General features: G+C 39.9%; 1 protein-coding gene across 1 annotated transcript in view; it reads right to left on the minus strand.

Moving 5' to 3' along the window:
• Window positions 1–5636: 5636 nt before the first annotated feature.
• The window catches only part of ARHGAP18 (Rho GTPase activating protein 18), a 125108-nt gene continuing 117547 nt past the window's right edge, over window positions 5637–13197 (minus strand). The window contains exons 13-15 of the mRNA XM_079780406.1: window positions 12589–12713; window positions 8336–8397; window positions 5637–7163 (exon numbers count right to left, since the gene is read on the minus strand). Of these exons, the coding sequence (XP_079636532.1) occupies window positions 7072–7163; window positions 8336–8397; window positions 12589–12713 (279 nt within the window). The 3' untranslated portion in view covers window positions 5637–7071. The remainder of the gene's footprint in view (window positions 7164–8335; window positions 8398–12588; window positions 12714–13197) is intronic.

Genomic DNA, 13197 nt, shown 5'->3' on the forward strand with positions numbered 1-13197 from the left:
GTTCTTTTTCATGGAAAACCCTTTCTACCAGAGCCAATGCAAAATTTTATTATTGTTCTTATTAATCTTCACCCTAGGATATTTTTTTTCATAATTTTTAGAGAGAGTGGAAGGGAGGAAGGTGGAGGAGAGAGGAGGAAAAGGAGGAGGAGGGAGAGAGAGAGAGAGAGAGAGAGAGAGAGAGAGAGAGAGAGAGAGAACAATTGGTTGCTTCCTTCCCCAGGTACCTGCCCTCAATGGGAAATCGAAGCCACAACCCTTCGATGCGCGGGCTGATGCCCTAACAGTTAGTCACACCAGCCAGGGCCCCCATGCAGTAGTTTAGGTCAGAAGTTAAAAAAAAAAAAAAAAAGCTGGATGCCAGGTCCAGATGCAAAGATGTGAAGTCAATTGAAATGAAAGAAAAAATGTTATTGCTATATTTATTAAATATAAGATTTGAAAAATGACTGACCCGGAAAAAAACAAGACAAGAAGTGGGGCCTCTGTCAGCAGGTGCCTCTAACACCAAATGCCCAGGATGTTCCCAGGAGTGGAAAAGAGATCAAGAGTAGAAATGCACTGGGTAAGAAGAGTTTGTTTTCTTCCTGAGCCTTTGGGTCTGGGATGCAGGGAGAGATCTCTGTCCCTTATACCAGTCTGCTTACCTCAAATGATACAAATTATATTTAAAGTTGAGTTGACCTCACTTGAAATAGAAGGAAAATGTTCTGGAATTATTCCTGTGCCCTGTACAGTACTACAGATACTCTGAGGAAGTATTGCCACCAATTTCCAGGTGGAAAAGTAATATGCCATTGGAGCCAACAACCCCGAATGAGATAGAGATAACATTGATAACTGATAATATTGATTATAATACCACTAATAAAAATACTGAAGTTTATTGAGCACTTGCTATCAGGAAAATATAGGACTGGGACCTTTATATGTATGGATTCATTTAAGCTTCTAAGGAATAAATATTCCTTTAATTCTCATTATGCAAAGTAGAAAATGAGGCACAAGTAAGCAACTTGTCTTAGGTCACATTAATTAACCCAGTAGTCTGGCACCAGTACCTATGTTACCTTCTTAAAATATTATTTAATTGCATACATTTAAAAAATGATTTAACCCAGCATTCAAGGTCCTCTATACACCTCCTACTTCTTCTGCTGCTGCTTACTGGTATCGCATTTATTTTCTCCTTTGTGCAGCAGCAGAACTTCTTGTAAGAGATGCCCAAACTCACAGCCTTTTATTCTTTTTCTCCCACTCTCTCAACCCTGCTAAAACCAGACTTTCTCACTTTACCGAAACTGCTCAGTAAGGTCAACAATGGCCTGTACATGGATAAATCCAGGGTCACTTCCTAGCCCTTAGCTCATTTGAGCTGTAATTGGAAGATGCTATTACATCACTCCCTTCTCCTGCAGAGCCCCTCTGCGCTTGGCTTCTGGCACATCACAACCTCTTGGTTATCTCAATGGTCCCGTCTTGTAATCTCTTTGCTGGCTCCTTCTCACCTTTTTAACCCCTTTGCTGAGTAGCTCCAAGGCTCAGCTCTTGGATTTTCTGTGATCTCACACAAGCTCATGGTTAAAGTTGAAGGGCCGTTTACATGCCAATGACTCCAGCCCAGACCTCTCCCCCGACTTCTGCACAGATAACTGCCTACTTGACATTGTCACTTGGATGTCCAATAGGCACCTCAAACTCAACACACCCCTAATCCCTCCTTCCTCTGAATGTGGGGAGCGGCTACAGTGTTTGGACAGGTTCAAGCCTCGGACTGATGAGAGGGCACAGTCCTCTCGTGGCCACGTGCAAGTCCCAGCTTGGAGGGCAGAGCCCTCCCAGCACAATTATAGCCAGCAGCTGTAGTTGTAAGCTTGAACCAATGGTCCGAACACGTGACCCCATGTGCCTGAGTGATGTAGGCTTGATAGAGTTCAGGTGCATGTAATTGAATAGGATTGAAACCCAGGAGAATGTTGTAAACATCTTGACCACGCCCTTACTTTGCCTCGTGGCATCGGCTATAAAATAAAGACACGGCTTGTGGGCGTCGTTGCTGTCTCTCTGAGAAGCAGCGTCCCACCGAGACCCAGCTTTCATTCTCTTGTCTGTCTTTTCTAAGCCTTTCAGCCGCCCCCACTCAGGGTCACCCTTGGCCGTGCTGGCCCGGCACATCTGAATACCTGAATAACCTTCTCTTGTTAGGATCTCTAGGCTTCAAATTTCTCAAATCAAAAATCTTGTGGTTATTCTCCATTTAAAATGCATACTCTTTCTCTCATACCAGAAAACCTGTAGGTTCTGCCTTCAAAAATATATCTAGAATCTGTTACTTCTTATCACTTCATTTTTTTAAAATTTTTTTTTTTAGGTTTTATTTTTATTTATTTATTTTTTAAATTTCTTTATTGATTAAGGTATCACATATTTGTCCTCATCCCCCCATTCCCATCCCACACCCCTCCCCACACATGCCCCCACCCCCCTGTTGTCCTTAACCGCTGGTTAGGCTCATATGTTTGCACACAAGTCCTTTGGTTGATCTCTCCCTTTACCCCTACCCTTCCCTACCCTCCCTCTGAGGCCCGACAGTCTGATCCATGCCTCCTTGTTTCTGGGTCTGTTCTTGTTCATCAGTCTATGTTGTTCATTATTTCCCCTAGATGAGTGAGATCATGTGCTATTAGAAATACACTTATAAGAACCAAAAATGAGACAAGCAATAATGGTCATGGTGACAGGCAAATGAATCAGTCTGTAGTGAGTTTTTTTCTGGGCCAACAGTTCTTTTGAGACCCAATTTCAATGTCCAAGAGTTCCTTATGTGTACATGTCAGCACTGACATTACAGTTCTGGATGGTGGACAAATGGTGGTAATGCAGGTCCGACTCTCTCTGGTTTGGTCCTGGGAAACCTGCAGTGATGCACAGCTGCTAACTGCTAGTATGGGAAGGCCACATCAGCGTCTTTCGTCTCTGGACTGCTTCTCTTTTGTCTTCATGGCTGGAGTAGTCCTGTCGATTCCTCTCTTATCACTTCATAATGACTGCCCTTACCAACAGTGTCCTGCTATCCTCTCAAAAATGTCCTAATTTGAGTAAATTATAGCTCCACTAATAGAAGGCTCTCCATGGTCTCAACCCCATCACCACCCGTGTTACCTTGGACCTCATCTATTACTTTCACTGGCCCTCACTCCACCAGCGATGCTGAACCCTTGCTAATCTTCAGTAAGCCAGCTACACTCCTGCCCTTGGGCCTTTGTTCTAGTGCAGTGGTCGGCAAACTCATTAGTCAACAGAGCCAAATATCAACAGTACAACGATTGAAATTTCTTTTGAGAGCCAAATTTTTTAAACTTAAACTTCTTCTAACACCAGTTCTTCAAAATAGACTCTCCCAGGCCATGATATTTTATGGAAGAGCCACACTCAAGGGGCCAAAGAGCCGCATGTGGCTTGCGAGCCAGTTTGCCGACCACGGTTCTAGTGTAACCCCTCTGCCTGGAATGCTCTTCTCCTAGGTATCCATGTGGCAGGTTCCTCACCTTCTTCAAGTCTTTGCTCAGTTATTAGTTGTCCGTCGAGACCCTGTTTCCTACTGCAATAAGCCTAGTCCCATTGCCTTGCTCATCTTTTTTCTGTCTCCATTGCACTTACACCCTTTCAACATACACATAATTTTATCTGCTTATTAATGCATTTTATTTTATTTCTTATCTGTCTTCCTCCACTAGACTATAAGCTCTATCAGAGTTAGTTTGTTCACTGATTTATCTCAAGGGTAGGCCATGCCTGGCACATATACACTGAGTGGCCAGATTATTATGATCTCTGAACGCATAATAATCTGGCCACTCAGTGTATATCCTATATAATAAAAGGCTAATATGCAAATTGTCCCCTTGACCAGGAGTTCGACCAGTGGGCAGGCCAGCCAACCGCCCATGTCCCCTCCCCCTGACCAGGCTGGCCAGACCCCACCCATGCACAAATTCATGCACCAGGCCTCTAATATATATATACTGAGTGGCCAGATTATTATGTGTTCAGAGATCATAATAATCTGGCCACTCAGTGTATGTTGATAACCAATTAATATTTGCTGAATAAAAAACAAACACACTAAAATAAAGACAGAGGCCATTTTGTCCTCTATCTTGGACATCTCTCTTTTTCCCTTCCTGGTGCACTGTCTTTCCTCATTATGATTCTTCTGCTTGAAATAGACATTGTCAAAATGTCTAATTCTCGCCCAGAAAAACCTCTTCTCTGCCTTCTTCACTCAGCAGGTTAAGGATAAAAGCAGACTAATAGACTAAACATAAAAATTCTGAAATGAATTATAATTTACAATTTTCAGAAGTAGTGATCAAAATGAGAGATCCATGGTGTTCTTACCTAACCAGCACCGAATCTGAACAGCTTACCTTTGAACTCAAGTTCACTTTCAAAGCTTCCCAGTTTAGCCGCAAAGAAAACCCTGACCAATACTGCCACCTACTGATCAGTAGGTGAGAAATCAGGACAATGAGGTTGAAATTGCAACCCAGCTTAAGGAAAAGTAGGAAAAGGCAATAATGAAAAATCCCAGTAAGTCAGAAAATAAACTGCTTTTCCCAAAGAGTGCAGGACAACCAGTTTTCCATAAATACTATCTCTCTACCTTTCATCAGCAACTCCCTTAAAAGTTAGGATGTTTGAGGCTCAAAGCAAATATAGTTGTTTTTATTTTCCATCACAGACAAGCAAATAAAAACTAACCTACTCTCAGTAAAATTTACTAGAAAATAATTACAAAAAAGCATTTGGGCCCTGGCCAAGTTAGCTCAGTGGATAGAGCATCGGCCTGAGGACTGAAGGGTCTTGGGTTCGATTCTGGTCAAGGGCCGGTACCTCTCACATCCATATTTCTCTATCTCTGTCTCTCCCCTTCCCTTCCACTCTCTCTAAAAAAAAAAAAAAAAAAAAAAAAAAAAGCGTTTGGGTTTATTCTAAGGCAATAACATGAGGCTCTACACTATCAAGTTTCTCCTCTTTAGAAGTATAGCTAGACATCTATATTAGTCATTTAAATGCAGTATTGTTCAATGTCAAGGAACATGGGTCATGGGTCATGAGTTCTAAGAAAACTTCAAAATGACATTTTCATATTTATTTATCAAGATCTGGCACTTTTTCATTCCACCCCCACCCGCCGGGGGTTGTAAATATGGTAAAAATTAGTTGACATATGATTTAGGACACCATTTATCTAAATCATGATATTCACTACTGCCATTTTTGAAGTTGTATACCAAAACTGTTTGTTGTAAGTCCTTGATTTTGCTTTTATGTTGTTAAGTGCTTTCATGAAATTAAACCATTAAAACTGCTTGCCAACTGGGAAATTAATATATATCATCAAAATCAGAACCAGAACACAGTGTGTTTTGAAAAATCTTAAAGAACAGAAATTTGCTAAGAAAAAAACTAAAGAAAGAAACAAGTTTCTCCCACAGGTCTTCCCATTTGGAAAATTCCAAAGGAGCAATAGGGGCAATAAGAGGGTAGAAATGTCTTTTAACAAAAACAAAATTAGCCCACTAGTACACTCATGAACACATAGGATTAAAAATAATAATTCCAAGAGAAGATAATTTAGAAAAATGCATTTAATTATAAAAAAATCTTTTAAATAAAAAAGCAATGGCACAAATCACTAAAAAGTTAAATGATCATATATCCACAGACTGTTCTTGTAATTATATGCTGAAAATTTATGACTGTTCTCATTAACAGCATTTTCCCTCCTAATTAGAGTGACATCGAGAGCTTCTGAGAATGTGTAATTTTTCCTAAAGTACTACTAAAAGTATCATAAACACGGTTTGTGCAGCACTCATAGACATCACCTTTTATTTACTACACTCTAAACTCATAAAATATTGAACATTTTTCTCTCACTTTATTCCTCTTATTTACAGAGAGGCTCATCTCTTGTCACAATACAGTTTGTGCATTAAAATCCCTGGGAATAGTACTTGTCGCAGCATTTTAATAAATTTACTCTGATTATTTAAAATAAGTACACAAACAAAAGCTTGTTCATATGACTGTGTCATACCCAGAAGAATAAGTCTTCCCGCAGACTTACTTATGAGTTTAAAAAAAAAAAATCCCTCTTTGGGTAGAATACATTCTCAACCATTCCTGGATTAGACTCTCATGCATATTTATATCCCTAGTATGACAATAGGTAAAGCTAGCTAGGACTTCTTAAATTTCTTTTAGAAGAGGGCGGCATACATGAAGTGATTTGGCTTTCACTCGCTTATTATCCATAATCCAGTTATTCCACATGGACATATTTTATTTATTCTTAGTATACAAGTCTTTAATGGTTCAGGGGTAATTGGCAGTTTCTGACAGTTCTATTTTCTTGGTAGTGGATACAGCTCTGTGCACATATGTCAGATGAACTGAAAAAAAATGCAAATCACTTCATATGATACAGCAGGGAGAAGGAGAATGTTATCTTTTGAACAAATGATTCAAAGAGATGAATATTCAACATATGATAGTCACAGGAATACTACTGAGTTCGGGCTGTTTTAAGATGTCCTAATTTCACAACTGGCCATACCTGGCATTTGTAATCCTTTCGTTAAAAAGCAAACCTCATTGGGGTCAGGCAGATGTGAGGAGGAGAGAAAGGTAAGAAAGCATATATTACTGTATACATGATTTTAGGAGGAAAAAAAAAGTGAGAGGGAAGAGGGTATATTTCATATTAAAAAAACAACAACAACAAAAAAAACTATGTCACATCTGGGCACATTTCACAAAGTATATGAAAAGAGCCTACAAGTTCATTAAGCCTCTCACTCCAGAGATACTTATTTTCTAGTAATAGTCAACATAATAATTAACATAATTCTGGCAGCAGCACAAATCTATAACTTTTTGAGGCTTGGGAGTGTCACCATTCAATGGTTGGGTGCATCCGAATAGCAAAAGAGTCCTGCATTTTCTTGCTTTTGACCCAGCAAGTATTACTGAGGAAGTCCGGGGGTTATCTCAGCAGGTCTTCTACGAAGGCTTGGACTTTATGACCCATTCAGCATTCGGGTTGAGCTGATATAAGTCCTTCATGTAAGTGTCATCATCGAGGCAGCGTTCCCCTATTAACGACATGTTGCATTTGTTTCATACAGTGAGGTGACTGGGATGCAATTTTAAACGTAAGCCTGTGTCTTAGACTTTAAATATTTTTCATCGTTTGATTATCTCCCATAAAATTATACTAGTAAAACTGGCCAAAAAAAACATTGGAGAAGCCAATTTTGTGTGGTCTTTCTATAAATGCACACGTTTCAAATTAATTTAGGAGGTTGAAAGTACTTTGCATGATAGGCTTTTAAATGGTTCCTTAAAAGCGTATTCACCTCTATTAAGGGTGACAACAGTTTTGAACCCCCCTAAGAAAGAAATCACTCTTAATTCCCCAAAATCTAAGAGTAAAATATAAAATAAAATATATTAATATTTAAATATTCCTTACTAATCAAGGTAACAACTCCAGGTTTCTACTGGAGCTGTGGCTATTTAAATTTTTAAAATGAGCCTTCACGGTGCTGCATTCAACTTTTTAACACTTACTAACATTTTTAAGTCCTAAAAAAAGAATTCTACAGAACTTACCTTAAAATATTTTCAATTACTCTTTTGAAAGAAACACCATTTCATTTATTTGTTAACAATTTCACCCTTACCATTATAAGGTTCAAAAAATGGGGGAAACATGTATTTTAAATTTTAATAAAGATATGAGTACAATAAATAGGCAAATAAAATATAAGACATGGTCAAAATTAATCCATGTATCCTATTTCTGTTTCCTAAATTACTAACATATGTGTGTGTACTATTTAGTAGGCAATCAGCAATGGCAAAAATAACTTCTGCTTTCACTAAAAATATCTAGTACTGCACTATCATAAAAGTGTTATCTTGGTCTTAAATAAGCTCAACTACTTCCTTTATTAAGATGAAACATAAGCATATAAAAAAGGAAAAAAGTTTTGAAAAACTTCATTAACCATTCTAGAAATTATATCTATTTTAGGGAAATTGCCTTTGCCAAGATTCAACATGGATGGGAATTTGTACAGCAGGAGCTCAAAGTCTGAAGGGAAAGGCCGGACCAGTAAACAAATCCATAATACTCATCAACAATGTACATTGTGCTATGTGTTACTTCTACTACCTTCCCTTCCCCACAAAGACATAAATAATAATCATTGGCAATGTCCAGTCAGCATATGAAATACAGAGAGAAAAAAAATGTGCTTACCAATATTCCCTCCAATTTCATACAAAAAAACTTCCCCTTTCTTGAGTGTCTGGGCAATCCCACTATTAGGGACAAAACAAACGAATTAGTTATATCATCAGACAGCTTGCAAGTAAATCACTTTAATGTGCTTGGGGAATTCTAGCTTGTATGGAAAATTCATAACTTAGACACACTGTAATTATCTCCACATTTGTATTTCCCCATCTGTTAAATGTGCCTAATATGTAATAAAAATGTCACACCTGTAAATTAAAGTAAACAAATGGCAGAAGAAAGGCAGTGGAGGGCGGATGCATAGGAAGAGATCAATCAAAGAACTTATATGCATAACCCAGGGTTACTGACAATAGGGTGGTGAAGGCCTGGGGAGGGGCGGGGAGTGGGCTAGAAGAAATCAATGGCGGCGGGGGGCGGGGGGGAGGAGAAGGGGGACAAATGTAATACTTTCAACAATAAAAGATGAAAAATAAATATAAACAAATGGAATCATACATCTAAAAGCAGAATAATAAGTGACTATCTAAATTTGTAAAATTAAAAAGAAGGGAACATGACATTTTAATTGCCAATAAATTAATATGATCATCTACTTAGCATAGGGACCAAAAAGGCCCCCTACTAAAACTATGAGAAGAAATATTTGCACCTTAGTTTTCCCAGGCACTTATTCCATAGTATTTACCAGGGGTTTGCTGTGCTGACAGGTCTGATGCGATGCAAGATAAATGCCAAGAATTGGACATGGCTCATAACCCTCCCTGTGTTGGCCGTCCAAATACGGGAGGTATATACACTATGGTAAAGAAGCGAATACTTTACCATAGCGTGCATTTACAGGGTTAAACTCTTCAAAGGATAAGCTATTAGACATTAGGTTCAAACAATAAAAACTGGTAACATTTGGTGGTTTTCGAAACTCTGTATACTAATTACCTGCAAAACCTGCTAAAAAATTCTGTCCCAGAGCTCTGGAAACTCTGATTTAGTATGTCTAGATGAAGCCCAAGAATCTTTTTTAATGCTCTATAGTGGGTGCTGATGCATAGGACAGTTTGTGAACCACTCACATAAGACCCTGAAGGCACATTCCCTGGAACTGAGAAGAGAAAACCAAGACTGACTTTTATCCAAACTGTTATGAAAAATATGGTACGGCAGAAGCTTTCCTAACCAACCATGTAATGACTTAGCTGGTTATCCAACTCTGTCTACTCTGCTCTGCGCAGGGACATATAATGTCCTCACGCAGAAGACCCACCTGCTGACTTGTATTCTAACTAGGAGATTTTGTTTCCGAACTGGTCGAACTGATGTAGGCTTATTTTTGAAATTAAATAATTTAATAATTATATTTTTATTTATAATGTAGTACATTTCCTGGTAAACTATGAATATACCAAGAGTCATTATTCCTATGAAAACAAAATTGAATGTTTTGGGAGACTAGATTTTAAAAAATCTCATCCAATGTTTCTCTCAGATTGCTTCCCCATTATCTGTGTTCTTGTTCCAATTGAGAGAAACATAAACTAGATTTCCTGGTACACATAACCTTTTACGTAATACTAACCAACAAGTCCACACACAAAGAAAAGAAAACAGCCTTTATCAAGACTGGTGAGTGAATGTGCAATTTATTGTGCATCTATTTTTTGTCATTCATGTGTTCTTGGCTTTGGTAGAAAAAGTAGGGGAGGACGGGGATGGACGAAAGTAGGATTTCCAACTGCACCCACGCAGGTGGAATGCAAATGAGAGAAGGAGGGGAAATAGTGGGAGGGAAAAATATATATATATATATATAAACATTTATTGAGCACTTCAATTATTAGATGGCCCAGCCAGACAGTACTGCGTGCTTCATGCTCATTTTCCTAGTTAATCATCATAAGACTATAATGTAAGTCCTATCATAGTTCACTTTTATAAATGAGGAACCTGAAATTGAAAGACATTATAAAAACTAGCCTACGATCGGCCTGCGGACTCAAGGGTCCCAGGTTTGATTCCGGTCAAGGGCATGTACCTTGGTTGCGGGCACATCCTCAGTAGGGGGTGTGCAAGAGGCAGCTGATCGATGTTTCTCTCTCATCGATGTTTCTAACTCTCTATCCCTCTCTCTTCTTCTTTGTAAAAAATCAATAAAATATACTTTAAAAAAAACAAAAAACTAGCCTACAATGAAATAGGAAAAGCTGGCATTTTAATCTAAATCATCGGCCTCCAGCACCCCCAAGCATAAGGAAAGGGGCTGAAGACTTGGGGGGAAAAGGAGGCAAATGGGCATTTTTCACTGGACTTCCCTCTGGGTGGAGCAGGATGGGGAAAAGGGAGGAAATAGAAGAAGGACTCTGCCCCAGTAAATAGCAAATGCTTATTTAATAAAAGCACCACCAGCAGAAAATCCAAATATACAGAAAGCAACTGTCACAACACTGGTGCTTTCTATAATACCCTATATAGTAAAAGGCACAGTTGAGTGTATACGTCATCACCACATCTTGTATTATGTGCACGCAGAGGAACAAAAGTGCCGACTGCATTGAGCACTGGTGTCCTGAAAGTAAACACTCTGTAAATTAGCCAGATCCAGCCTGGAGGAGCGGCCTCCGTCTGGAGTCTGGCCACACCTCCACGTACACAGGAACACTCTCTGGGACGGGAAGGATTCTTCCCACAGTCTGGTGGGGACAATGGCAGCAGTTGGTATCTAAGCCATGGCAGGGGGTAGAAAGGAAGCGGATTGACTGCATTTTAGGTCAGAGACCCTTTAGGGAGCAAAGACATCTGAAAAATTCCAACTGCTCTCAGGACTTAACCTTTTGCACTCGGATGTCGAGTGTGACTCGACACGGTTAGCATTAGAATAAAGGAATCGAGAAAAAAGCAAGCGAGTGCAAAGCGTTAATCCTGAGAAATTCTAACTGCCCCTGTACTTAATCCCCCCAAATTCCATCTGCTCCCAGACTCCGCACCAATGAACCCCAGATCAGAGATGGTCTCTAGCGAGACCTAGCCCATCTGGACAGCGGTTCAGGACTGCCTTTGGAGACAGAAACCAAAGATTTAGAATTCAGCTCCACTGCCTACAAAATGCGTGGCTTTGGGAAGTCTCTCTCATCAGGAAAACAGAAGTAATATGAGAACTTAACTACGGAGCGCTGTTGAGAGGGAAGTTCACGCTGGCTTACTGAAAGCCCAGATATTACCAATAAGCCTCTCTTTTATTTCATCACCATCTGCTCGCTACGCAGGCTCATCTCTTTTCCCACTTTATAAAGCCCGAGGGGAGATACTTTAAAATATATGTTTATACCCCTTCCAACATGGAACAGAGGGCCTTCCACGGAGCAGAGACATAGCGAGGGCTGGGGGTAACTGTGTGACAATCGGAGAGCATTTGGAGAAAGCTGCCAGGAGGCCCCTGAATGTTAACGCGAGGAGATCGAAGTCTATGGAAGGCTAAGACCACTTTCCTGAGCTGAGATGGCAAGGCCCCGGTTTCCCTGGATTCTTAAAAATGTACATCAGTTCATTTTCAATGAGTGGACATGGGGAGGGGGAGGGCATTACAATCATAACCCTAGCTAAAACTAAGAATTCAAAGGCTAAAAACCAAAAACCCAATACACTTGTTTGAACCTTGAAATGTCAAGAAAAGCTAAGTGTAAGCTCTGATATCATCGGAGAGATGCCAATGGCTTTCAAAGGACTCCTGCCCCACCCGCCCCCGAACAGAGGGGAAGGCTGGGCAACTCACTCAGGGCAGGAGCTCAAGGGGCTGGTTGTCCTCCCTTAATTCTTTACCTTCTGCTTTTAAACGTAAGCATTTTTATGCATTATATTTTATGGAAAAAGACGTGTCTTTTATTTGTTTGTTTTGATCCTCCTGTATCCCAATTAGTGATCATGCTAATACACAGTAATTAACCCCCAATCACCAGTCTGGAAGGACTACCACGTGGTCTCATGAGCCAGGCCCAGGCAGGCGGTTGAAGGGATGCTCGGACATCCCCGCTTGAAACAGGCTCCACGCAAACACAAACTACATTAGGTGAACGTGACTCCTCCCAACAGTCGAACTGTTAGGTCTGCTCCTCTTCTCTGCTGAAGAGACAACAATTCTATGTACTTCACACCACCCATAGTTTAAAAAAAAAAAAAAAAAAAAAAGGAGGGGCAAGGCAGGGAGGGGACAAGCGAGCAAGTGAGTTATTCCGTGAAATAATTAAAACAAAACGGGCCTCTACCTTTCTTGGCTGAGAAACCTGGCAAGCACGTCACTGGCCTTTAGTTCTTCCGTGAGCTGTATTGCCATGGAAACTTTGGAAAGATGAGGAGCTTGCACTCGAATCACTCCCTGAGGAACGTCAGCCTGCAAAGCAATAATGACACTGGAACAAAGCTGGCGGCAGCTGGAACTTGTAACTCTGTGCGATGCATTATATGGTAAGTGTGCTTAACTACTATGCATTTTACTTCACTACATAAAAACCTTAACTACTGTATAATGTAATTTGCTAAATTACATCAAACCTCAAATATCCTCTTAATGGTGATAGGGGAACTTTATAATGCCTGTGCAGTAATGCTTAATTATTTTTAAAGATGTAAAGAATGACAGCAATAACCATTACTGCCATATTAAGTGCCGACTTCTGAGGGTTATCGAGGGGAGGGTGCTTCCTCATGCAGCAATTTATGACATTGAGTCAGAATAGGTATTTTGTGCGTTGTTTCAATGTGTGCATTTTTTAAATCTTCCGGCACATGCACAACATTTGACAAAAAATTCTTGTCCCCGAGAATATTAAAGTAAAATTAAAAAGAAACACACTTTCCTAACACATTGGCATAGT

This window comes from Cnephaeus nilssonii, assembly GCF_951640355.1.
Source record: "Cnephaeus nilssonii genome assembly, chromosome: 9".
Classification (NCBI taxonomy): domain Eukaryota; kingdom Metazoa; phylum Chordata; class Mammalia; order Chiroptera; family Vespertilionidae; genus Cnephaeus; species Cnephaeus nilssonii.